Consider the following 26,338-nt stretch of genomic DNA (forward strand, 5'->3'; position numbering starts at 1 on the left):
AAGGTCAGCGTAAACAAACCTGTTTATTACAGAAACATCACAAACTGAGCTTTACAACAGAAACATCACTGAGCGTAGAAAACGTACTCTGGAAATCTCAAACAGCAGCACAAATACGTGTGAAAACAAAGAGTGGGAGGAATAAATCTTTAGAAAATAGACTGTCACTTTAGCTTCATTTACAATATCTCAAAATATTTCATGGAAAGTCGGCGTGAAAGTGATTATTGTTGAGTGTGTCTGTGGACACGAGCGTCCCGGGTTGTGGACCTCCCTGTGCGTCCTCGTGCTTCATTTCCAAGGCTGTTAAAACCGAGTCTGATTCGTTGTTGGCATTCAGAGGCTGGAAAACCCTCATTCAAATATGAACACATGATGGAGGCTCAAGACTTTTGCACTGTGTGTGTGTGTGTGTGTGTGTGTGTGTGTGTGTGTGTGTGTGTGTGTGTGTGTGTGTGTGTGGGAGGATGTTTCCTGCTCTCATTGTTTGTGATCAAAGATTCACATCAAACTGCAGCGAGCACTTTGAACTTTGAACTTTGAAAAATCACAAAATGATCCACAAACGGAAAAACGGGACCCTGAAACCGGGACCCTCGTGTCGAGGTAACCACACCTGGAGACAAAGAGACAGCAGTGTTTGCTCTGTGTTTCTACTGTGTGCACATACAGCAGTCATATTAGAATAAGCCTGTTTCCTGCCCACTCTGGAAATGTGGGATGTGACAAGTTTTATGACAAATAAGCTCAAATTTGCAGTTTTCTGTTCACGACCCACCAGTCAAGAATAACACACCACAGAAACACGATAATCATCGAGCAGGTACGAAGGAGCCGGGTGTGTTTTTCTACAAGCACAGAAATCTAATGACTACAGCTCAAAAGCAGAAGTCAGCCAATCAGAATAAGACGTAACTCTGAATCATACAAAGCTACTCTCTAAAGAAAATCCAGAGCTGGATGAGACACTTGGATGAATGATGGGAAGAAATCGGCTTATTTTGGACTTTTCTTCATCTTCATGAACACAGAGGAAACGCCGCTGAGCTCGGAGGGCTTTGCGGTTCAGTTACAGACATGTCTGTGGTCAGAGGTATCTTTCTGGTCAGTTGCTATGACGGTTTCATGAGAAGGAATTTAGTTTTTAAAACCCACATTTCCTCATAAATACAAGAGTTTGTGTCGGTCGTGTCTCTGTGGCGTTGAGCAGACGAGCAGCTCTCCGTTCTTCTGAACTCATCGTTGCGTTTTTCTGTTTCCCAGAAGCAGCACATCAGCACCAAGACCCCTTCAGAAAGCGGGTGAATGGGAGGAGGTGGTTAGCGGTAGAAAAGTAAGGCGCTGGCGGCTAAACGGACTGCAGGAGGAGGGACGGGAGGATTATTCCTCCATTTTACTGCTTTTATCAGAGATTAAAGAAAGTCTGAGGATTAACTGAGCACAGCTCAGGTCAAAGGCCGACCTCCAGTCAGAGACCCGCCATCAGTCACCATCTGCAGCTGCAGGGATCTGAACCGGCAACCTCTCAGTCAGAATGTTGGTGTTCACATTACTCTGCTTTACCTGAACTGCTGGCAGCCTTCTTCCACCAGCTGACTCCAGGTCTGTGGAGCTTTTTCACAGTATTTGTTTTTTATGAAGACAGACGGATTAACCTGCAGATCATTTTCTATACATGCATATTAAAAACACAGCTGACAGCCCGACCCACGGCCCTTCTCTCTCTGCCCTTTCTTTACTGAGTTTATCAAAAAGGTTTAAAAAAGTGTGAGGAAACAGCCAATGAGAATGAGAATGACTGTTTTTAATTTACTGACACGTGACAAAGAAAACTAACGAATCAGACAAACATTTTCCTCGGATTAAAAGTGTCTAATTCCTCATTTTGCTTTAAATTCCAGTCTTAAAATGACGTTTATCCTCTTTCATACTAAAACGTTACAGCAGAAATAAACATGTTCACATGCCTCACCTCTATGGACATGTAGATAGTTTTCACCAACTCCTTCAGTGCACAGAGATTATTGAAATAAGTCAAATTCACCTTGAATAATATTTCCTGAATATTTTTGGTCTGTTGGCAACAAGGTTAGACTCATTTTCCAAAACATGACCGCTCTGTCCTATAATCACTGGATGATTTCTTTGTTATATGTGATACTAAAGCAAATATCTTTACATTCTCCACTTCCTTTCAACAAAAAAGCCAAAACAATAAATAATCTGCACATTAACCTATAAAGAAGCCACGGCTGAACTCTGCATGTTCAGAATCTCTCTGTAAACAACTAATCAGACGTGAACGTTATCGGAACGTTTCCTGAACCATTAACTGTGAATGTCGTAACAGTCGTGGTGTATTTGGCCTCTGCTGGTGAAGAACGTAAACTCAGTCTGATAGCACCAGAACTGCAGAGCAGAATATTGTGAACACGCCGGCCTGACAGGAAGCCGATTAACCCGACGCAGGAAGAGGGAGCCGCTTCGGCAGAGAGAAGTGTTTGCTTCCACCAATGAGGACCGAGTCCTCGGGAGTTTAATCTCTAACCAGGCCAGACGTCCTGGCTGCGGTCGAACCAGCAGATCCAACCGTTCCTCCATCAGGAGAGTGTTGGAGGCTCGAGGCGACGCCCTCTTTTCCAGACAGGTAACCAAAGGACATTCTGCCCCACGTCCATCGTTAGCTGACCACAGAGGTCAAAGGGCTGCTGCTGACTGTTTGAGCCGACTCCTCGAACGACTCCAACTGAGGCTGTCAGCAGGTGCACTCTGCACCTCCTAAACTCCTCCCTCGGCAGGAGGCTCCCCTCGGCTCAGTCAGCACATGGAGATGGTGACGTTGATCCCCAGGTTACCATTGTCAGCGAACAGATGGGCGATGGAGGTGTCGAAGACCAGGCAGTCACTGTTCATGATGGCGGCGGCCACGCCATCGTGGATGGAGCGCGGCGTGGCCTCCCAGGTGAGCCGGCGCCGGTTGCCGTTTAGCTCCAGGCGATAAGCGAAGTTTTCGGCCTGCTTACGGGTGCCGATGAGCAGCACGACAGCAAAGAACTGCTGGTGACCTTCATACTTCTCCTGCTTCTCCAGCACCAGCATGAAGTGGTGGCTGAAACATGACTGCATCATCACCCAGTCGACGGCGCCCGGCAGATTGATGTCCGTCGCCAGGAAAACGATGTCCTCCCCCTGCAGCACGGAAAAAAGTACCGATTAGGAAGACATCAACGTTTTCACACTTCACACCTGAAATCATGAGGAAAAAAAGCTGAAGAACCAAGAAGTGCTGTGGTGTCAGAGACGTGAGCAGAAAAGGTGAAACGTTCACTTACACGAAGGTCACAGAGTTAAGAACACTTGTGATCCCGTTTCTACACAGTGCTGTGTTTCTCTGTTTCGCTGCTGAGGATTCCTTAATAATTTACATTGTTTGTCTCAGCAGCTTGTAGACCTGATGTGTAGGATGTCCTGAAATCTCTCCTAGCTGCTTCCAACTACATCCTGCATGTTCAGTTGGTGAGTAGTTAAATCTGCTGGTTACTTCAAACGGCGCTTTTGTTTGATTCAGAGGTTCCACTGATACTGAATGCAGGGCAGCCCCCTTTCTATAAGCTTTACACTGGTTAACGGTTGGAACGCTGACATGACAGCTCGACATTCATTGTGGATGCATTGTGTTAAAGCCCCAAAGTGCAGAAACAGTGAGAAGGACAGGCTGCAAACAAAGATGGTTCCCACTTTGCCCGTGTTTCTACCCCATACTGTGTGTCTGTAGAATCAAAGTTTGGATCTTGACCTGCAGCGTGGTGATGGACTTGTGAGCGTGCATGAGGTGAGGCATGACGGCCTCCAGTGAGCCATGCCACTTGCAGGTGGCTCCTGGGCACGGGCAGGTGTACGGCCTGAACTCGCACACCTCCTCGTGATCGGGCTTCTCGCTGTGGTGAAGAGACAGCGGGCAGCCGGCTGACGAATACTGCAGGGAGGACACACAACACAGTTAGAGGCACGCTCGACCTGAAACATCAGCTGCTGAAGGAAAGTCGCATCTCACATGAATATTACATCAAGGAAATTGACCCTTTTCCCTCACCGAGAATCTACTTGAACTAATGTGGAAGTGCCTTAAACTTGCATTCTTTTCAATGTTGTAACATGACGGGGAAAATGACCCTTGGCCATGACCGGTGTTACCGCTTTGATGAGTTCATGGACTCACTCAGATCATACTTAATAAAAGTCCATTAAGAGTCACAAAGACTGGTTATGCTCACTGGCTAACGTACAGTTTTTCTGCCATCGTACGGTTTCTTGTTGAGATCCGGCCCTCGCCATCCAGGTTCAGCGTAAACACTCATCTTGAGGAAGTAACAACATTTATACTTTCTACAGTTAAAACTATGCTGTGTGCTTAAAACAGAATAAACACAGAAAAGTTGTAATATTTTTAGTCATTGTTAGTTTGGTTCGTTTTAAAAACTAAACTGAAACGTTGTTATGTTAGTCCAGGTCCAACACAAACCACTTTTCATTTCAACGGTTCATTGATGCTTCTGTACTGATGTTTTTGCCATTTCCACATTTTTCCTCCTGATAAATGTCTGAACTGTTGCCTCGGCTCAGAGGACATTAAATGAGGGGTAATTTAAATTTTCTGGATGAATTAAGAAGCTGGGATATAAAGACAGCCGGTGGCTGCTGCCTTTATGCAGACAGGAGTGCGTTACTGTAATGGCTGCAGCTGTCTCCTTCATTTTCTGAAACGCTGAAGGTCACAGCGGTGAGACTCTCCCTCCCTCATCCCGTTTCATCTCCAACAACAGACTGACTACAGACAGACGGAGCTTATAGCGGGGCATGAAGGGGGGGGAGTGATGAGGAAGGCAGTAAATGAGGTATGAAAACAGCGAGGCGGTGAGGAGCTCAGGGAGACGGGAAGGCTCTCGGGGGAAGCGGACGATGTCGTTAGCGATGCCGTTTGAACATCGCCCCCTGGTTTCGGCGTGCTGGGAGAGCATCCATAAACATGAGGGGAGAGACATCCAGACGAGAACGGCGTGTTCAGAAGATGACTGCTGATTGGGTGGTTTGACACCGGAACACCACACAGTACACGCTCTGCACCCAGCTGTCACAGCACATCATCGAGACATGGATCCATTATTTATACATCAAATATATGCATGAGAGTAGCTTTGAACAGAAAACACATCTGTGCCATGTCTCTGATGTTCAATGTCATATCTTTCCCAGTCTTACTAACGCGGTGCTGGAATGGGGCAGACGTGTGCCCCGAAGATTTTTAAACTTCAGGAAGCACCTCTCAGGTCTCATTGGCCACTTTGTTCAGCTAAAGCATGATCTCATTTTAAGATTCTTCAAACTTTGAGACCTTTTGGAGATAGTTCACTCTTCTTAAGCTCAACTTCTACATCGGTGTAGCCTACACAAGGTTCAACTGTAGCACTTACATTACATTCATACTATACATTAGTCAGTTCAAACTGATCCATTCTGCCGATCAAGGTGAAAAATGGTGACAGAAGCAGCTGGAAATGTGAGGAAATAATCACAGCAATTGTGAGCTGTGCCAATGTGACATTAGCTGTACTGAGAGTGCAAGTCAGGTTATGGAGTAAGCTCTGCGTAAGGGTTGCAGGATATGGTAAATGGCCTGTGTTTGTATAGCGCTTTACTCGTCCCCAAGGACCTCAAAGCGCTTCACACATCCAGTCATCCACACATTCACACACTGGTGATGGCAGCTACATTGTAGCCACAGCCACCCTGGGGCGCACTGACAGAGGCGAGGCTGCCGGACACTGGCGCCACCGGGCCCTCTGACCACCACCAGTAGGCAACGGGTGAAGTGTCTCGCCCAAGGACACAACGGCCGAGGCTGTCCGAGCCGGGGCTCGAACCGGCAACCTTCCGATTACAAGGCGAACTCCCAACTCTTGAGCCACGATCGCCACCAGGATACTCCGTAGACTCAACACAAAAGTACAAAGTAAAGTATGACTGAGTGTTTCTCTAGGACTTAAGAACCATCAGTACGTTCACACCAAACACAAAGTTTTTCTTGAACTTTATGTTCTGCTCCTCCTCTTCCCATCAGCTGGGCAATTTTTCTGTGTCCATCATGAATGATTATGTTCACACAAGCAAGAACCAGGTAAACCTGTGTTGCCTCTGGTCTGTTTTTCAGCGACTTTGGTTTTTAGTAGAGATGGCACGATACCACGTTTTCATGTCCGATACCGATATGAATCCGATATAGTGTGTTTTTAATATCTTGCTGCATTTTGTGTAAGTTCATACTCAAGTTTTAAAAAACAAAACATTAAAGCTATTCTGTTATACCTGTATGTAAAAAAAAAAATAAAAAATACACTGCACCCAAAATATTTCATAATTCAGCAACACTCATCAGTTTAATAAACTTAAACCTGCACCATCCTCCCTATTCTGGTATTTTAAAGAGTACTATTAGTGCTAACTAATAGGGTCGCCCACTCGCAGCAAGAAAAAACAAACAAACAAAAAAAACCAAAAACATAGGGAACCACCCCCCACCCTCCGCCTCGTGATGCTTAATCAACATAATCTACTTTAATTTAATGCATGTCTAAAAAAAAAATAAAAAAAAAATGCACAGAAATCAATTATTTTTCCATGAATTCAACATCTTACTTCAACAGAACTGCAGACTGCACAGGTGGTGCCTTCCAAAAGCAAAAAGTACTACAGCTTAGTATTGCACTTAACAGTTACAGTAATGCACTTCTATACATCTTACATCAGATGAAAACTTTGGTTGTAAGATTCAGATAATTATTTATTAAAAGCTGGACATGACAGAAAAAGAAAGAAAAGTATGTCTTTGTGCCCCCTTTTCCCTGTTCATGCCCTATCGGCCCCCCTGGCTAAACTTTGCTAGATCCGCCCCTGCACAGTTACGTCAGCTGTAGAAAAAGATCCTGGTGTAGAAAGTAAATACATTCTGACAACAGCTTATCAAGGTTAAACGTGCTGCTGTTGTTCAGCCGCTGGTTTCCTTTTTTTGGTGCAAAGTGGACCAAAAACAAAGAAGAGAGACGGAGTCGCGACAGAAAAGCCGATCAGCTGATCATTGATCAGTTTCATGATTGAAGTAGCAGCAGCAAGAGAGGGAGAGGGAGAGGGAGAGAGGCAGTCGCTCCATATATCGGTTGTTAAGCTTAACGCTGGAATGCTTTACAAACACTCAGAGATGAACTTACACACTTGCTTTACTTCTCTGGGGTAACTTCCTCGGAGATGAAATGCTGGTTTGGTAGCGAGGCTCCGAATGCTCAACCAGGTCTCACACGCCACAGCCGCTCTATCACGTGACCACACTGCTCCGACGTGCTACGGTTATGAGCCGAGTTACACCATGTCACAAGTTTTGTGAGGTGCTTTGATGATATTTAATGGATCGGATTACATTTTTTATTTCTCTCCGATATTGATCCAGTAATTTAGGTCAGTATCGGACCGATACCGATACGTGATATCGGATCGGTCCGTCTCTAGTTTTTAGTTCCTTCCTCAGCACAGATAGTCTCTAGACTTCATTTAGACTCCTGCAGCAAATCTACATCCAACTCACGCATTAACCACAAAACCCTTTTAACTCCCACACAGCAACGTTTCACGCCATCCAAGTTGCCGTGGTATGCGTCGGCCTAATGTGTAGTCAGATGCACATCAGGTTATGTAAAAGGTTTTAGGTTAAGGTTAAACTGGGGTTCTGGTTATGGTGTAAGCCATAAACCCGACGCAGAAGTACAATTCAAGTTTAGGAGTAACTGATATTTAGTGTCGGAGTTCCATCCATCCATTTTTTCCTGCTTATCTGGGGCCAGGTCACCGGGGCAGCGGTCCAAGCAGGGAAGCCTCCTCCAGCGAGTCCTGGGTCTGCCTGACAGTCGATTTAGAAATTAGCTAATTTTTCTAACAGTCGTTAAAACTGTTGTTAAGTTATGAGTCACGCACAGCTCAGAGCTGGAGGTCAAGCAGGAATGCAGAGCAACCGGTGAATTAACAGCTTCACGGTCACGCTTTGGTACATTGGGAATGAGGTGGGTTGAGTTTGGCGTGGGGAGGTTCAAGCTTGTTTTGGATCTCTGGTCCTCGAGTGGAGCAGGTCTGCTGTGGCTGAGAGAGCTGAGAAAATGAAACTGAAATGGACCAAACTCACAGCTCTGATCATGTTGTCCTCAGTGTCAGTGACACGCCAAACACCAGCATTCCCACTGATTCAATGCAACTGGTGTAAATGCAAAGGAAAAAAAGCTTCTGAAGCTTTGCTGTTCTTGAAGGATGGGGAGCAGGTCGTTACCCTCAGGACGCTCAGAGAACTCTTTGGTGATAAAGTGGAACATATTTAGCCTCCTGAGCTTCAGCCGCTACAGTCTCCACCCAACGAAACATTCTCACGCCAAACAAGACGCTGTGATTTCTGCTAATGTGTGCTTATAATACAGTGAGGATAAAATGTCTGACAGCAGATCTGCCTTTGTTGAAGCTCATTATTGAGGCATTCTGGCCAGTGTAGTAATCATTTAAGCTGTAAAGCATCACTCTGCTGCCTAAACACAATAAACAAACCTCAAACACGCTCTGTTAATAAAATAGGATATAACCGGTTTTGGCTAAGCCTGAAGAACTGCTGTCAGAGACTGAGCGTTATCTCAGTCGGCAGCACGATAAGTAGATTAACGTCTGGAAGGCGACTGCTGGAGAGGGTCTGGCTGTCAGGATGGATAAGGAGCACACCTACACATCTGCAGGAGGAGAAAACAGGATGATGTATCATCCATTTATTCACTAATGTATAACACGAACCACTTCCTGTTTGTGTTAACACAGATCTGGTGAAACACTTGTCTACTACAACAGGCAGCACAACCTGCTGCGAGGTCAGGAGACAGCATCAGACTCATGACCAGGAGCCCAGTTCAAGCCTGTGAGGACTAGAGCGCCTCTTTCCAGTAACCGATGACTAACCAGCAAACTGACAGTTTCACTCAGTTTCTCAACCAAGTCCAGGCTTTAAACAAAAGCTCTCAATGAAATGAGACTTTTCAGACAAATTCAACCAGATCTGGCTCGTTAGCTTCCTTCAGACTCCCATTTCTGAGAGACAATCTGCGTAACGTAGTTTGAACTTTCCCCCCAACTGAAGGTTATACTGAAGCCTCCTATGGATGTTTCTGGGGTATCCTGGTTACCTGGATCTAAACTGAGAGCAGATGATAAATTAACCAGTGATAAACTTAAATATGCTATGATGGGTTGACCAGTTGGCAAAGAATACGCTGACAAGCCACTTCCTGTGGGTAACACTATTACAGCACCCCATTTGTTCATAGAGCTTTTAGTAACTTGAGAGTTTGGGTGTATGGATGTCATCTCAATGCAACCCCACCAAAGAGACAGTTCAGCTCTAGAGACAATCGATAACCAAGGGACACAAAATAGCCTCGACAGCATTAATGATCAGAATAATGTAGCAGGCATGAAGCCACTGCAGGCGAAGTCCTCGATCGCTGCTCAGCAGGAGCTTTACTCAGTGATTAAATATTTACGATCTGCGGGTCAAAACACAGCAGCGGCTTCCTGGAAAGGGCAGCAGACACAAACAAAGCCCACATTAACCGACTTCTATTCATTAAAGCAAACTGCTGGTTCAGATGTAACAAGCGCAGCTCTCTGAATTATTAACTTGTAAGCTAATTTATAAACTTACATGAGTTGTTCTTCATTTGTCCTGGGTTTCGATTATTTATTTGGAATGATTACTTAGTTGAAATTGTGATTTATTAACTACAACCTATTAAAAAAAAAAAAAAATGTAATATGAATATTCATCTGTTGTCCAAAACCCAGAAAACATGTCCACCACCTTCTGAAGCCAAAACGCAGATATGAGCAGAACTAAAAACAATGACCTGATTTCCACGATCAATTTTCAGGACTCGATTTAGAACAGCTCAGAACATTTTGTCACTTTGTCCCAAACACACAGCAGGCAGGAATCCTCTTATCCAGATTGTTTTAGCAGAGGATTTAGAACAAAACCTGTGCAGCGTCTCATCAGGACTCAGACGGCACAACCTGCTGTCAGAAAACACCTCGCAGTCCTGACCAACACAGGCTGAACATCTCTGCATTAGTCTGCTGTGAATCTGATGAATCAACATCTGTCATGTACAGGAAAACCAAAACTGTAGAGTAAATTGTTGGGTTTAAAAGTATGACAGTACTGGGAGTTACGGGCAAACCAAATGTATGCAGGGTTTTCTCACAGAGGAAGCATGGATGATGAAAAACCTGTTGGTCGAAGCACAAACCCCGTGGAACACCACGGACAACTTGTGTGTGAAGCAGATAAATAGATGTGATTCAAACCAGCACATTTCCTTTAAAGCCAACATGTGCTCAGGTAGCTGCAGTGAAAAGCTGCACTGTAAATATAAGTGTCTCATTATGTTCGATGAATTTCATCTTTGAGGTCTTAAAGTATTTTTTTTTATTTGCTGAGTCATGTTTTGATTATCAGTCAGCCATAAAAGAGAAAACCAGCTCTGTGCAGCCGAGGTATCAAACTCCACCCTGAACCATCAAGGCTGGTTTTTAGGGTAGCTAAATCTTCACATCCATTAACCTCATTTCATCATTGATCTCAGTCAAACTTACTGGACTCATTTGTTCCTAATAAAAACCCGACTGCAGAGGAGGGAGGCTTCTTTACCCCTAACTCGTTTAGCAGCACGTCTCGCTCAGCCTCTCTGATCCTTTCAGCCTGATTGGTATTGATCGTGCTGAGCTCAGCTGAGTGCTTTCCTGGCTGTGCTGCTGCTTCAGCCGGCGCAGATCTGATGAATCTGTTCTGTTGGGATTGGTGAGACGATGAAGGGCGCTGTGGTTCAGGATAATGGTTTTGGTATTCCTGCCGGCTGTTCACCACCTGCCTGAGGATGCTGCTTGTGATTACAGACACATATGTGCACAGTGAACGGCATCTGAATACGAGCTGGGACTCTGGTTCGCTTAACCAACTCTGGATTTGTCATTCGCCTCATAAAAGGTGGCTTTTGTCTCTCCATTTCAACAAAGCCCATTTTTAGACCCCTTTATTCTTTTTTATTTTTAGTCATTTCTTCAAGGAGCCTGACAAGCTTATCAAACTCTGCACATATCTTAGAAGTTATGAAAATGTGTATACCTCAGTGATTATCTCTATGAGAGATGCAGCCACATCCTAAGACGTTGATAAAGCCTCCTAAAGCAGTCATGCTCAAACATTGTAAACCCACAGCACACCTGCAGTCAAGAAGAGACCCTTTCACCTTATTATTAGACTAAGACATACGCCATAGCACCTTTGCTCTACCGACACTTCTCACAACCGCAACTTTGCAGTAAGCTAAAGCACATCAACTAACCTCCATTGCCTTATCAGATACTTTCAGACAGTCTTCCTGCCTCTGGTTGAAAGAAGTGTTTCTTTAGTTCACTTGCGGTTTAGATTTAGTCGAATGAAGCAGTTGGTCTGTAGGCCGAAGTAACCTCCAGTACGCTGCAGAATCAGATGATGCTCGTGGTCTTTTCAAGGACCTTGTGAGGAAAAAACGATGCGACTGGTATGGTATTAGCTCTGACATGAAAAGGTGCACCTCTGCAGATGCGTTAATTGCCAAAGACATATTCAACTGACGTTGCAGTGAGGCCCCAGTCCTTTGGATGAACACCAGCTTCACCCTTTGCATTGCAGCTGGTATTTCCTGCTTCACTCTGCGACCATGACCAGTGAAGCAACACATGAACTGGACCTCACAGTTCAAGGCGGAAAGATGCAAGACTGCAACAAAAAGGACGACCAACGCTACAGGATCCAACCACCGAGCGAGGAAATTCGTGCAGACGTAGCTCAGCGATACCGGCGAGAACTGTCGCAATCCAGCTTCACGTGCAGCACAACTTTACAGTAAGCTTTTAAAAAGCTCTGGTGTACACGACAGTCCATAAGCTCAGTGTTGGTTCATTCTAGGGCTGCACGATTAATCGTTAGAAAATCGCGATCTCGATTCATACTTATGTGCGATCTCATTTCCAACGATTTAAAAAAAAAAAAAAAAAAAAAAAAAAAAAAAAAAGACGACGACGATTGTACCGCATTTTGATCCTGGACGTAATCTGCATGAAAACAAGCGCTCACTCTTCCTGCTCAACAAATGACAAGGGCGGAGCCTTATACCACGTGATACAGAAGCTGTGCCGTGTGATGCTAAAATTAGGCAGGAAAAAACAACGGAGAGCACGTCAGGGATGACGAGAAAATGACAGGAGAAAATCCGTCCCGGTCAACCACCCAAACATCAATAACGGGAACCTTATACAGCGCTTCCCTATACACGTCGACCTCCCGCAGGCACAAAGAAATTACGGAGGCTATCACTTATCACCTGACCAAAGATATGGCTCCCATCGACACTGTGCAAAACGAGGGATTTAGGAAAATGATCCAACACCCTCGACAAACGCTACACAGTGCCGTCCCGCAACTATTTTTCTATTGTTGCACTACCTGCTCTATACACGCAGCGTCGAGCAACGGTGGAGACGGAATTTCAAGCAGTACAACATTTTGCGGCAACAACAAAACGTGAGACATTTGTTGTTTTTATGTTTATTTATTGTTTTTATGTTCAGTCTCAACTGTTACGAAGTTGATGTGCAGTTAATAAGTGCAATAAATATTTATACTGGAAAAGAAAATCGTGAGAGAATCGTGATCTCAATTCTAAGCCAAAAAATCGTGATTCTCATTTTATGCAAAATCGTGCAGGCCTAGTTCATTCCCTACTTTGTTTAGTGTAACAAACGCTCGCTCAGAGGACATTGTTCAGATTTTGTCTCTAGTATAGTCAGATGTTTACGACATGAAAGACACATGGACACACTTCACTGCAACTTGTAGATCGAGCTTCTCTTTCAGCCATCTTGCCTCAAACTGAACTACGTGAGGTGCGTTTGATTCATAACAAGACTCGACAAACGTTTCAAGGAAGTGTAAAGTTGTTGTGCTCTTTAAAACATGACACATGTTACGTTATGTTATGGTTAATTATGGAGTTCCACAGGGTTCAGTGCTAGGACCAATTCTGTTTACATTATACATGCTTCCCTTAGGCAGCATCATTAGAAGACATAGCATACATTTACACTGCTATGCAGATGACACCCAGCTCTATCTGTCCATGAAGCCAGATAACACACACCAATGAGTTAAACTGCAGGAATGTCTTAAAGACATAAAGACCTGGATGGCCGCTAACTTTCTGCTTCTTAATTCAGATCAAACTGAGGTTATTGTACTCGGCCCTGAAAATCTTAGAAATATGGTATCTAACCAGATTCTTCCTCTGGATGGCATTACCTTGGCCTCCAGTAACGCGGTGAGGAACCTTGGAGTCATTTTTGACCAGGACATGTCCTTCAACGCACATATTAAACAAATATGTAGGACTGCTTTCTTCCATTTGCGCAACATCTCTAAAGTTAGAAATATCCTGTCTCAGAGTGACGCTGAAAAACTAGTTCATGCATTTATTACTTTCAGGCTGGACGACTGTAATTCATTATTATCAGGAAGTCTTAAAAACTCCCTGAAAAGCCTTCAGCTAATCCAAAATGCTGCAGCAAGAGTCCTGACAGGGACTAGAAAGAGAGAGCAGATTTCTCCTGTTTTGGCTTCCTGTTAAATCCAGAATTCAAAATCCTGCTCCTCACATACAAGGTCTTAAATAATCAGGCCCCATCTTATCTTAATGACCTTGTAGTACCATATCACCCTATTAGAGCACTTCGCTCTCGCTCTGCAGGCCTACTTGTTGTTCCTAGAGTATTTAAAAGTAGAATGGGAGGCAGAGCCTTCAGTTTTCAGGCCCCTCTTCTGTGGAACCAGCTTCCAGTTTAGATTCAGGAGACAGACACTATCTCTACTTTCAAGATTAGGCTTCAAACTTTCCTTTTTGCTAAAGCATATAGTTAGGGCTGGACCAGGTGACCCTGAATCCTCCCTTAGTTATGCTGCAATAGACGTAGGCTGCCGGGGGATTCCCATGATGCATTGAGTTTTTCCTTTCCAGTCACCTTTCTCACTCACTATGTGTTAACAGACCTCTCTGCATTGAATCATATCTGTTATTAACCTCTGTCTCTCTTCCACAGCATGTCTTTATCCTGTCTTCCTTCTCTCACCCCAACCAATCACAGCAGATGGCCCCGCCCCTCCCTGAGCCTGGTTCTGATGGAGGTTTCTTCCTGTTTAAAGGGAGTTTTTCCTTCCCACTGTCGCCAAAGTGCTGCTCATAGGGGGTCATATGATTGTTGAGTTTTTCTCTGTATCTATTATTGTGCGATCTACTGTACGATATAAAGCGCCTTGAGGCGACCGCTGTTGTGATTTGGCGCTGTATAAATAAAATTGAATTGAATTATGTCTGGGCATCCATAAACAAAATGTGATGATGTGTTTTAAAATAAAAATAAACTGAAAATCTGTCTTGACGCAGCCGTACATTAAAGCTCGCCGGCATCATTCAGGACTCACCTGACTGCCCGGCAGGGGTTTGGTGCGTCCGACAGGTCGACGGGCTCTGTCCCTGACCTCTGACCCATGCTGCTGCTGCTGTACGGTGTTAGCGGTCAGCCCTGCAGCACTAGCTGAACCAACCCCATGGCGGTGATGCCAGCCCAGAAGGCAGCGCCAGTGAGCCAACTCTCTGAGCAGAGGTAGGCAGGAGGCTGGGCACAGCATCGGCACAGGCTAGAGCTGCAACAATTTTACTGATTAGTCGACTCTAGTAACTGTTTTTGATCTTTTCAGCTCATATTTTCAGGTTTCTTTGGTCTTCTGTGAAAGACAACTGAGTATTTTCTGGTTCTGTTGGGTGGACAAAACAAGACATTTGAACTCATCACTACGGACAATGACGAAGGCTGACTCCTGCTGAAGCCGACAGCTCACCAGCATAAAAGTCTCTCACTCTTTTAAACACTACAAGTCAGAATCAAAACTTTAGTTAAAGTTCTTCTGCACATGCTCCATGTGTGCAATTCCTTTCTTTGAAATTTGTCCTGGAAACTCAGAGGCTCCAACTCTAAATTTAACTTTGATTTCTCAAGTCTTTTGTCCCTTCGGGCTCACCATACTGAACCAGACAGGAGGACAAAACAAGCAGCAGCTGTTCAGACAGACTGCAGAGCCACGTGGAGATCATATAGCAGAGTGATCAGAAGTTCACAGGAGGACAGAGACCGGACGAGCGTCTGACCATGTTTGGTTTCTGTTTAACTCACCAAGTCAGACGATTGGCCTCAGTCTGCTTTAGTGTGAGCTCTCAGATTTACTGCAAGAGTCTTGAAAACAAACATAATGAGTTTGGTTTGAATACATGCTTACAGTACAGGAGCACCTTTATATTCACACCAAGTATCCAAAACCACAGTAAAGCTATTAATCAGTACATTTTCTAACAGAATGGTGCGTTTAGAAAAAAAAAAAAAGACCTCTTCTGTTTTCATGATCAACTTCAAAGGACCATGAAATAAAACCAAGCTGATGGGTTCAAACATCTTGCTTATTCTTCTCAGTAAAAGATTTCAAAGTATGAAACAAAAAACACACATTAATTATCAACAACGTTGATAAATGAAACAACCTCATGTTAGTTGGATTAAATAATGGGGACATTTTTTTTTTTATACAAATATTTTTCTAATTGTCCACAAATCTCATGTTCAGACTCAAACCCTCACCTGTGACTGTAAAGTGTGCTTCAGCATCCTTTGGTTTGGGAGGCTGCTTCCATGGTTTTGTTCTCACTGTGAGGAATCTGTGTGGAAACCGGCGCCTGAGCAGCGTTAGCCTTCACCGCACGCACCATGTGAGTTTATAGAGCCATATTGCTATTTAAAATAAAAATCTGAGTGATTTTCAGTGATGATGGCTGTTTTTGTTGTGATTTATCAAAGAACAAAAAGAAATGACATGGTCTGTGAATATAAGGCCAGATAAGGCCAGCAGTAAATTAGCAAAAATCACAGCGACAGGCTATAGCGATGCTGCTGATCTCGATAGACTATAGAAATAAACACATACAAAGAGCCTGCTGCAGAAACACTTTAGGTCTTTATTGCTAACTGCATTAAGTTTTCTGACAGGTGGACGATGAGACAGGTGCTAGCTGCTGCTAGGCTTCACCTCAGCTAACTGCAGAATCCTTGGACTGGATCTCTGTGCTGTGTGAGTATATTTGAGCATTTTTAATGCAATGATCCAATAACAGGCCCGTGTGAGGCTAATTCTACTAGATATGGTAGCAAGTAACAATAGTTATATTGTTACTTGCTACAGTTATTTGATATCATATTTTGCACTATCCTACTGTATACTTGGATTCTATTGTACATACTGTATATCTTATTCCTCTCTCTGCTGCATTGAGCATGTGTATGACAAAAGAATTTCCCTCGGGATAAATAAAGTTCTTCTTATCTTAAATTCTACAGTATCTGAGCATTAATTAGCAGGTATCCGCACCATTACAGCCAGGCTAGCTAACGTTAGTTGCTAACGTAACAATCCACCCTGTTGTCCAAATACAGTCCAACATGGCAGCAGCCAAAACACCGAGACCAACAAACCAACATTTTCTTTTTATATTAGAGTCAGTTAGGCACCGTTTTCATTTACTGAAAACTCTTCATACACTTTTAAATTTACAACTTTTTTTTAATGTTTTTGTGGTGAAATCGTAGCACACTGTGACTCAAAACACAGGTTTAGTGTTTAGTTTAGTTTGAGAGGGTATGAACATGAGCTTTGTTGGCAGAAAGAATAAAATGTTTTATATTATTTTTAATTATAAAATAAAAGAACTTGTAAATATTTTAAAATAAAAATGTTTGCTGTCCAACGTCACATGTCAGCTACCCCCCAATTTGTTTAAGCAGCGCCACCCTGTGGTTCAGTGTGAATGTTTATTCTAATTGTTAATTAATCTGCCAATTATTTTCACGTTTCATCGTCTGGGTTTAAACTGCCCAAAGACACTCAGTGATTTTACAGCATTTTTGAATGAAGCGTTTTCTTTGCTGCAGTGATTAACACATTCACTCTGCATGCCAGTTTGAGACCGGGACACAAATACAAGATCCGGGTCACGAGAGTACTCCGAGTGCTGGTCCCAAGTCCGGATCAAGTGGAGGAAGATCCAAACCAAAACATGTGGGGGGCCATTTAAGAAACACCGGAGCAGCCAAAAGAGACTTACGTGCTCGCTGTTTTCCATCTAATGTAGATGAAATTGATTCAGTTTAGTTTTATTTATGTTTTATTTATTATTATATGCCGATTCACACTAACAGCCATCTCAGTGTAACGCTTAATTCAACTGTTTTTTGCTGTAAATTTGTTTTTTTGTTTTTTTAAATCATCTGTGAAAACACCGAGCCTCACAGTCAAACCACAAATGCTGTACAAACAACATAAAAACAACATAAAACAGTGAAACGTCTCTAACATGGGAGGAAGTAGAAATAGAAATATTTTTCATGGGCTTTTTTTGGCTTGAAGAGCAACAAGCAGTAACACAATCGACAATCAAATACTCATTGTTGCTGCTTCACTGTACACATATTTATTATCATTTTAATTAATGAGGAAATTAACTGGCAGATTAATCAATCAGACCCACAGCTGCACCACCAACATGAATCAGGTAATCGATTACTTTGACAAACAAAAACATTTTCATACGTTGTTCTGATCAACAGCTGACAGCATTCGTCTCCAGTTCAGGCGGTAAACATCAACATCAGTTCAAACCAACCTGATGACTCAAATCAATCGATAATCGATCGGTAAACGTACCAGAACCTGTCGGATCAAACAGACGCAGCCGTAATGCAGCTGAACCTCGCTCGCCCGCTCTCCCTCTCCTGCTGCAGCAGCAGAAAAGAAAACACGGGCAGCTGTTTTCTTCTTCTGTGGTGACGAAAAAACAAAACACGCAGGGCCTAAACACACGCACACACACACACACACACACTCTGAGTGTGAGCTGTGTGGCGTCCGTCTGACTGACCGGCGGTGAATAACACCGACACACACTCGATCACTGTTTCTGGTTTTTAGTGAATGTCTCTCGGAGCTCTCCCTCTGACTGTCTGAGCAGCAGAAAAACGTGCGTCCTCCAACCGACACTGAGACACTGCAGCGTGTGCGCGCACACACACACAGTGGGGGCGGGGAAACATGAGAGAGAGAGAATAAAAGGGGAGTATCGCTTAACCGAGTGCCATCCTCCTCCTCCAAGCATCTGTCAGCACTGCTCTGCATGCACAGTGTGTGTGTGTGTGTGTGTGTGTGTGTGTGTGTGTGTGTGTGTGTGTGTGTGTGTGTGTGTGTGTGTGTGTGTGTGTGTTTGAGACCAAACACAGGACCTCTGTCTTCACTCTTTTGTTTTGTTGTGAATATAGAAATAAAATAATTTCTATTCAATTTTATTTCTATTCCAACATATTGGTAAAAATGGTAAATGGCCTGTATTTGTATGGCGCTTTACACATCCAGTCATCCACCCATTCACACACTGGTGACACAGTGTGTGACCAATACAACAACAATTTCCTCAAGGTGCTTTATACTGTGAGGTAAAGACCTTACAGTAATACAAAGAAAGTAGACAGTGTCTGTCTCCTGAATCCAAACTGGAAGCTGGTTGGAAGAAGGGCCTGAAAACTGAATCCCCATGAATGACAGTCGTCCAGCCTGGAAGTAATAAATGCATGAACTAGTTTTTCAGCGTCACTCTGAGACAGGATATTTCTAACTTTAGAGATGTTGCACAAATGGAAGAAAGCAGTCGTACATATTTGTTTAATATGTGCGTTGAAGGACATGTCCTGGTCAAAAATGACTCCAAGGTTCCTCACAGTGTTACTGGAGGCCAAGGTAATGCCACCCAGAGTACGAATCTGCTTAGATACCATATTTCTAAGATTTTCAGGGCCGAGTACAATAACCTCAGTTTGATCTGAATTAAGAAGCAGAAAGTTAGCGGCCATCCAGGTCTTTATGTCTTTAAGACATTCCTGCAGTTTAACTCATTGGTGTGTGTTATCTGGCTTCATGGATAGATAGAGCTGGGTGTCATCTGCATAGCAGTGTAAATGTATGCTATGTCTTCTAATGATGCTGCCTAAGGGAAGCATGTATAATGTAAACAGAATTGGTCCTAGCAAAAATCCACGACACTTCAAGCACATCAAATAATAAAATCAGTCAGGTTTTGCCTGAAGTCTGTTCCTGGTGTCTGCCTCCTTACTGACAGCTCTTTAAAACAAATTCAATGCAATATGCTGTTTGCTGGATTCACATCCACAAAGAAAACCACTACAAAGCGCTGATTCACTCCTGACATCTGTAATCATTCTGAATACGAAGCCTTCTCAGATTTGTTCATCTTGCACCACTGTCAGATCAACTGTAGAAGCTTTAAAAACATAAAAATTAAAGCTTTTTTCCAAAAGTCTATAAAAATGTACATGTGCCAGTAAAACTGACCTGACAGGTTTCAGGTAGGACGGTAAAATTATTGCCAAGATTAATTAACGTCTACATCATCACACCATCTTGTTTTCAGCAGCACAAAAGCTCTGCATCAAAGCGCAGAGCAAACGTCAGAGTGCTGATATACTGGCTCACACAAACTCACTCGTTCACTAAACGTAAAGCCTCAAAGACACACAGTAAAGATTGATGTTTATGCCTCAGTTTAGATTGTGTATTTATCTTGTTGTATTTGACTTTGACTCTGTATTTTTACTTTTAAGAAAATGTTTCTTTAAAAAACAAAAAAGTAATATCACAAGTAAATAGAGGTTTTGTTTTCTGACGAATGAAACAAAAACATTTTAATTCCTAAAACAGAAGTCAGCGAGCAGTTCATTTTAAAAGACCTGTATTTTTTTCTCTTTTGAATATTATTACTCATTAATAAGACAAAAGCATTTTTATCGATTAATCTATTGAGTTTTCCATCGAGTAATGGATTAGTAAAGTAATCGATAGTTGCAGCTCTACCTTCCAGCACACTGTGTCTCAGAGAGCCAGACAGTCAGCAGCCAAAGCTCTGCACAGGCGACTCTGAAACATCGTAACGTTTCAAGTTACCTTCACCTCCAGATCTGTGATGGTTTCACACTTAGGGCTGTGCGATAGGACCAAAATCTTATAACCTGATATAAGACATCTATCGTCCGATAACGATATGAATCACAAAAACTTATTTTCTGTACATTCTGTGAATCTCGGGCAGCTCGACTTGCGTGAAGTGTTTCCAGCTGCGCGTCATGTACCTGCAGTCGAGTGTTTTAACGATGCATAAAACGATACATTTTAGACATAAGTTGTAACGGCCGCCGTTTCCTTTGTGAGTATTTATTACACGGCGTGCTGCGGGGAAAAGCCTGTTCTAATGTTTGAGTCTAAGGTTTATTTTTTTAGCACCTGGCGTCTTTTTTACTTCTCATCCGTAAATAATCTGCTCTTTCACGTGATTCAGTTTATTTTGAAAAGTCTCAACAGGATCTTGAGCTTTATTGTGAAAGGTTTATGTGGAAATTAGACAAGCGGACACGCGATGGTGTTACCGTCGTTGTTGCACTTGTCCGTCCGTAGTGTGGTTATATTAAATATAAGAGAAAGAGAGAACTTGAAGAAATGACCATCAAAACGGTGAAATCATATTGCCGTAAACAGTTTATTTTTGCGACACCACGAAACAAACGATAGCGTAAAATGAAACGATAGACGTTTTTATATCGTTATATCGAACAGCCCTATTCACACCTGTCAGCTTTTAGCTTTATGGTAAAACACATTTTTATGCAGGTTTGTTAAGCTGATCAATAATCATGTTCAATCATCATTTTTATTGTTTGTTCTTTCTATGACTGAGGAGAATGAGATTTTCACTGTGAAGAATTTGAAGCTTGTTCAAAGATCACTGTCAGCTGATCGAGCGTTGGCGATGCTAGCGTTAGCTGTGAGCGCTTACGGGGAACCTCAGCTCACCGTTTTCAAGGAGTTACACAGAACTTCCTCCTGTTTGTCCAACGACTGAATGTTGCCAAATACGTTCTTCACACACAACCACCTCCTGGAGAAATCAGCAGCTTACCTCCTACCAGTCACCAGTAAAAATGAGGGAAATATATATTTAACGGCAGCTGGCATCCTTGTACATGCAGTGCTGCCATCTCCTGTCTCAGTCCGTTATTACACTCTTAAATCCTGCTACTTATTCCTGCGTGTTTTGTGATCTTACAAAGCTTCAAACAGCGTGTCGACTATTAAGTCAGTCGTCGAAGATTTTGATAGTCGACGTAATCGTGGCAGCCCTATTTGAAAACCATGGCACACAGTATATCAGCAGAAATGTGCATGACTAGCTTGACAGTTGATCCTTGCTGCTCTCTGTAGTTGCTTAAATACAATAAAGTTCCTACTCATCAAACCAGTGTTTTAGTATTTTGTAATAAAGCTACTGTGTTAGTGTACAGTGTTAATACTGGGACTGATCGATCTGCTTGTGTACTCACAAGCGCGGCGCAAATTTTGAGTCCTTCACTCTAGTTAGCGTTGACGCAGTGCATGCCACATCCGATTTGTAAAGACAACTTACTGCTAAAGAGAGACAGAGGGCAAAGTGGGCAGTACATCCTCAGTTTAACATTAACTCGTTGCTGCAGCACTAAAGTGGTCCCACATCTGAAAAAGCATGCAGGGCTGCTCGTGTGTTGAATTTATGGCAGTGAGGTGCAGGCCTTATCATTTGCTGCAGGAGTTCAGAATCATCGTTATTGTGGCAGTGTACATTCCTCCTGATGCTAATGCTAAGGAGGCGCTACGGGAGCTGTACGAGGCCGTCAGGGACCTGCAATCTCTCCACCCCGAGGGATTTTTCATTATCGCTGGGGACTTCAACCAAGCAAACCAAGGACATCAAGCTCAAAGAAAGTCAGTGATCTCTTTGCCTGGTCAGGAGATTCTCAGCGAATGTGGCGGGACACCCAAACACCTCTCAACCAGACGCAGTTAACACATTCGATGCCAGGTTTGGGACTCAAAACAATGAGCCAGCATGGAAAACCAGCCCCTCGCCAGACAACCAAGTGCTGTCCCTGTCCACGGCCCGAGTGAAAGGACTCTCGCTAAAGTCAACCCACACAAAGCTGCTGGACCAGATAATATACCCGGACATGTGCTCAGAGCCTGTGCTGACCAGCTGACCGATGTCCTAGGACAGCGGTCTCCAACCTTTTTTGCGCCACGGACCGGTTTATGCCCGACAATATTTTCACGGACCGGCCTTTAAGGTGTCACGGATAAATACAACGACATGAAACTAGTACCAGTACTGAAAAAAAAGAAGATTTATTCATAACACACGTGAAAAGACCCAGAAAAAACGAGTAAACGATAAAAACGATAACAAAATAACGCTGAAAACCGATAAAAACCCTGAAAACCAAACATTTCACACCTGAGCCTCAACTCTCACGGCCCGGTACCAAACGACCCACGGACCAGTACCGGTTGAAGGCCCGGGGGTTGGGGACCGCTGTCCTAGCAGACGTCATCAACATGTCCCTGAGCCAAGCTGTTGTGCCACAGTGCTTTAACCCCCCCCCCCCATCAGACCTGTGCCAAAGACAGCTACAGCCTCGGAGCTCAAATACTACTGCCCAGAAGCACTTACTCCAATCATCACGAAGTGCTTCGAGCAACTAGTCCTGAGTTACATCAAGAAGCAGCTCCCCCCCAAACTGGACCCACTACAGTTCGCATATCACGATCAATGGGTGATGCGATCTCATTGGCACTCTGCCTAGCTCTATCACACCTGGATCAACGCAACGCCCACATAAGAATGCTGTTCATTGATTTCAGCTCAGCATTCAACACCATCATCCCCCAACAGCTGATCAGCAAGCTGGACCTGCTCGGACTCAACACCTCCACCTGCAACTGGATCCTGGACTTTCTCACTGATAGACAGTACAGGTTGGAAATATAAGATCCAACACCATCACACTGAGCATAGATGCCCTCCACCCCCCAGGGATGTGTGCTGAGCCCACTAATCACGCTGCTGACCCACGACTGCACCTCCAGCTTCAACACAATCCAAATGATCAAGTCTCCAGATGACACCCCAGTGGTGGGACTCATCAGGGACGATGATGATGCTGCATACAGAGAGGATGTGCAACGGCACTTTGGTGCAAGGACAATAATCTATGTCTCAATGTTGACTTTAGGAAGACCAAGGCGGTCCATCTCCAGCTCAGCATTGCTGGTGTCACAGTAGAGAGTGAAGAGCACCAGATTCTTCAGTGTTTGCATCACAGAGGACCAGCAACACCAAATCAGTGACAAAAAGAGCTCAGCAGCGACTGCACTTCCTGAGACGACTAAGGAAGGTTTTGCCTCCCCAAACCCATCCTTAACACCTTCCACAGAGGCACCACGGAGAGCATCCTAACCAGCGGCATCACAGTCTGGTATGGAAACTGCCACAGTCTGACTGCAGAGCGCATTATTGGCAGCTCTGTACCCAGACTACAGGATGTTTACACCTCATGCTGCTATTCAGAAAGCCAATAGCATCACTGTCACGACTTAGCTAACATAAACTAATGTTAGTCTGTTAGCCACAACCAGCCAACCAACCACATGACGTCACATTCTGTACGGACAGAAGATGGCACCAAACATCTTTTTAAAACTTTAAGCACTTATTTCTTAAAGCCGGCTTCACAGACAGTGTAATATATGTCAGGTGTGAGAGCAGGACTTAGTGGTGTAAATCAGCCATTATATGTAGAGTTTCATGTCCTCTCTACCTCCTACTGTAGAGAACAGCTCAGTAAATATTGGGTCCTACGTAGAATTTTCGGGCTTTTCAAAACACAAACCTCCCCTGAAAAAACCCAAAACATCTGTGACCAAATGATTTGTATGGCTGACATCTACACCAGCCTGCAGACACTTACCAAGAAGCATTAGACGAGGAAGATCATCACAACAGAAACAAAAAACATATTTTAACAGCAACAGTGAAACAAATGAGCATGAGCCTGCTGTCTGCAGGAGGTATAACGACACAACATGATTACAGGGCAGCAGGACGTGTACGAGTGGTGAGGAGATTCTCGTGGGTTGAAATCTAAATGATGACGAAACGCTCGTCGACCAGCCAAATTTTATGCATGATCTTCACTTACAGCTTCAATAAACTCAAATTAAGCTGAATTTAATGTTTTCTCCCCTAAACTCTTGGGGACATATTCTGTTGAGGTCACGTGCACTGCATGAAAACACCACCAGAGGGCAGTCTGTCCTGTAACCAGCCTGCTGAGCTGAGCGAGCTGTGAAACATCTACTTTCAGTTTGTATCAAGTCTTTCTGTACTATGCAGGTTGGAAACTGTGTCCATATCAGACCTCCTCTTCCTCCTCAGGGTCAGAGTCAGGACTCAGTTTTCAGCCGCCGAGACACAATTCAACTTTAATGTGCGTGTAATGGAACCAGAGCCGCCGCTCCAATCAGTCGACACGCTGCGAGGCCAAAGGTATGTGGACAGCTGCACACTTGTTGGACATGTTATTTAAAACCTGGTCACGATTCTCACTCTACAGTCACTTTGGTATGCAGGAGATTAAAACACCAGTCATCCATTTTTATCTGCAGGTTTTAGACAAACAGAGGAAACAATCAGCAGAGTGACGAGTCCTGATTAATCAGTGGACTCATCACTGCTGGCTGAACTATGTTTATTACAGTTACTGAACTAAACACAGACTCTGGACTTTCCTGGTTGTATTACTCTGACAGAGTATTAGGGCCACGTAAAAAAATAAAAATCATTGATATTTTTGAGAATAAAACCAAATGATATTGCGAATGTGTACTTTAAAATGTGTTTTAGTTCCTTTATCACTGCAGTGTGTTCATACACAGTGAGCATAAGGACACTGAAAAGAAAGGAAAAACCAATCAAACAAAAGAACAAACACACAATCGTGGAATCGTTGGCCGAATTTGTACAAAATGAAATGGCAATGAACAAATGCCAGGATATCGATGATTACACCTGCAACAAAGAGGATGGATGTTATCACAAGATATGATAAGAAGATGTTTCAAAGCAAACAAATCCTCTACAAAATAACTAATTTGACTTTTTTCTTGAGATGTTGGTTTTATTCTCAAATTGATCATATTTTTTCTTAATGTCGTCCTAATACTCTTTCTATATTACATAATGAACTCTGTGACATGACTTTCCTTCACTGATTGCACGCAGTGAACTAAGCAGTGATGCTTCAACGTCCGATTATTACTACAGGCAGTGAACTCAGCACGTAAAAAAAAAAAAACGAAAACACTTTTCTGGAGTAACCTTTGACCTTTAACTCCGTTGACTGTGTGTCAGACGTTTTCTTGGAAAATAAGTCGAAATTCTAGTTTGGCTCTGATGACGTCACGTGACAGGTGTGCGTGGAGGAAGTTGTGCACAAACTGAAGTGAAGAGAGTTGTGATGTAGTGTGTGAGTATCAGCTGGGCCGGTTTGTGTCTGTGGGTCTACCTTGCAGGGGAACGGCAGTGTGGAGGCCACCTTCTCCATGGCCAGGTTCCGGATGCTCGGGGTGAGCGGGCCTCGGCAGGTCGGGCAGCAGCTCAGCTTCTGACGACACTGGTTACAGACCAGGTGACCCGCCTGGCACTGCAGGATAGGCGGCAGGACGTAGTCGAAGCATACCGGGCACTCAAATAGCGCCGTGAGCTCCGAGGATTGTCCGACGAGGCCGGTAGCCGGCATGGACACGGTGGAGGAAGGGGGAGCAGACCCCGACCCGGCCACGGAGCTCACGCCGGCGGCCGCTGCGGCAACAGAGGCGCCTCCCGCTCCCCCGTGCTTCCCTCCGCCTGCTTTCCCGGCCCCGAGTCCCCCACCTCCGGCTGAAGATGGACGACTCATAGCTTCCAGCTGCGGTCCCGTTCCTGAGAGCTGCCGAACAGGCGGTACCGTCATCTACTGTTTACTACCGGACGTCCCTCGAGGCCCCCGGAGACACAACATGGCGGCTGCTAGTTTGTATCGCCTGTCGGCTCCTCCCATTGGCCGCTACGTCAAAGATTGACAGGCCGCTCGGCCAATCAGAGAGTGG

The 26,338-nt window shown here is 44.0% G+C and overlaps 1 protein-coding gene across 3 annotated transcripts; it reads right to left on the reverse strand.

Annotated features, from left to right (window-relative positions):
• siah2l (seven in absentia homolog 2 (Drosophila)-like) lies at positions 1-26,338 on the reverse strand. 3 transcript variants are annotated; one of them, XM_040038154.1, is made up of 3 exons: positions 25,756-26,330; positions 3,797-3,976; positions 1-3,189 (listed from the first exon to the last, which is right to left on the reverse strand). In XM_040038154.1, exons 1-3 carry the CDS (start codon positions 26,200-26,202, stop codon positions 2,818-2,820), a joined length of 999 nt encoding a protein of 332 aa, XP_039894088.1. In that variant the 5' UTR covers positions 26,203-26,330; the 3' UTR covers positions 1-2,817. The 3 variants fall into 3 exon arrangements, with proteins under 3 accessions (XP_039894088.1, XP_039894080.1, XP_039894097.1); XM_040038146.1 differs by lacking the exon at positions 25,756-26,330 and adding an exon at positions 17,969-18,823; XM_040038163.1 differs by lacking the exon at positions 3,797-3,976 and having other exon boundaries at positions 25,756-26,338.

This window comes from Simochromis diagramma, unplaced genomic scaffold (assembly GCF_900408965.1).
Source record: "Simochromis diagramma unplaced genomic scaffold, fSimDia1.1 OVJJ01000323.1, whole genome shotgun sequence".
Classification (NCBI taxonomy): Eukaryota; Metazoa; Chordata; class Actinopteri; order Cichliformes; family Cichlidae; genus Simochromis; species Simochromis diagramma.

Excerpts from the sequence above, each read along its gene's own strand:
- siah2l (XM_040038146.1), bottom strand. The coding sequence starts at position 18,436 with ATGCAGAGCAGTGCTGACAGATGCTTGGAGGAGGAGGATGGCACTCGG. Across the intron at positions 3,977-17,968 it reads GTTTGATCCGACAGGTTCTG|TATTCGTCAGCCGGCTGCCC; the intron begins GTACGTTTACCG and ends TCCTCCCTGCAG. Across the intron at positions 3,190-3,796 it reads AGTCCATCACCACGCTGCAG|GGGGAGGACATCGTTTTCCT; the intron begins GTCAAGATCCAA and ends TCCGTGCTGCAG.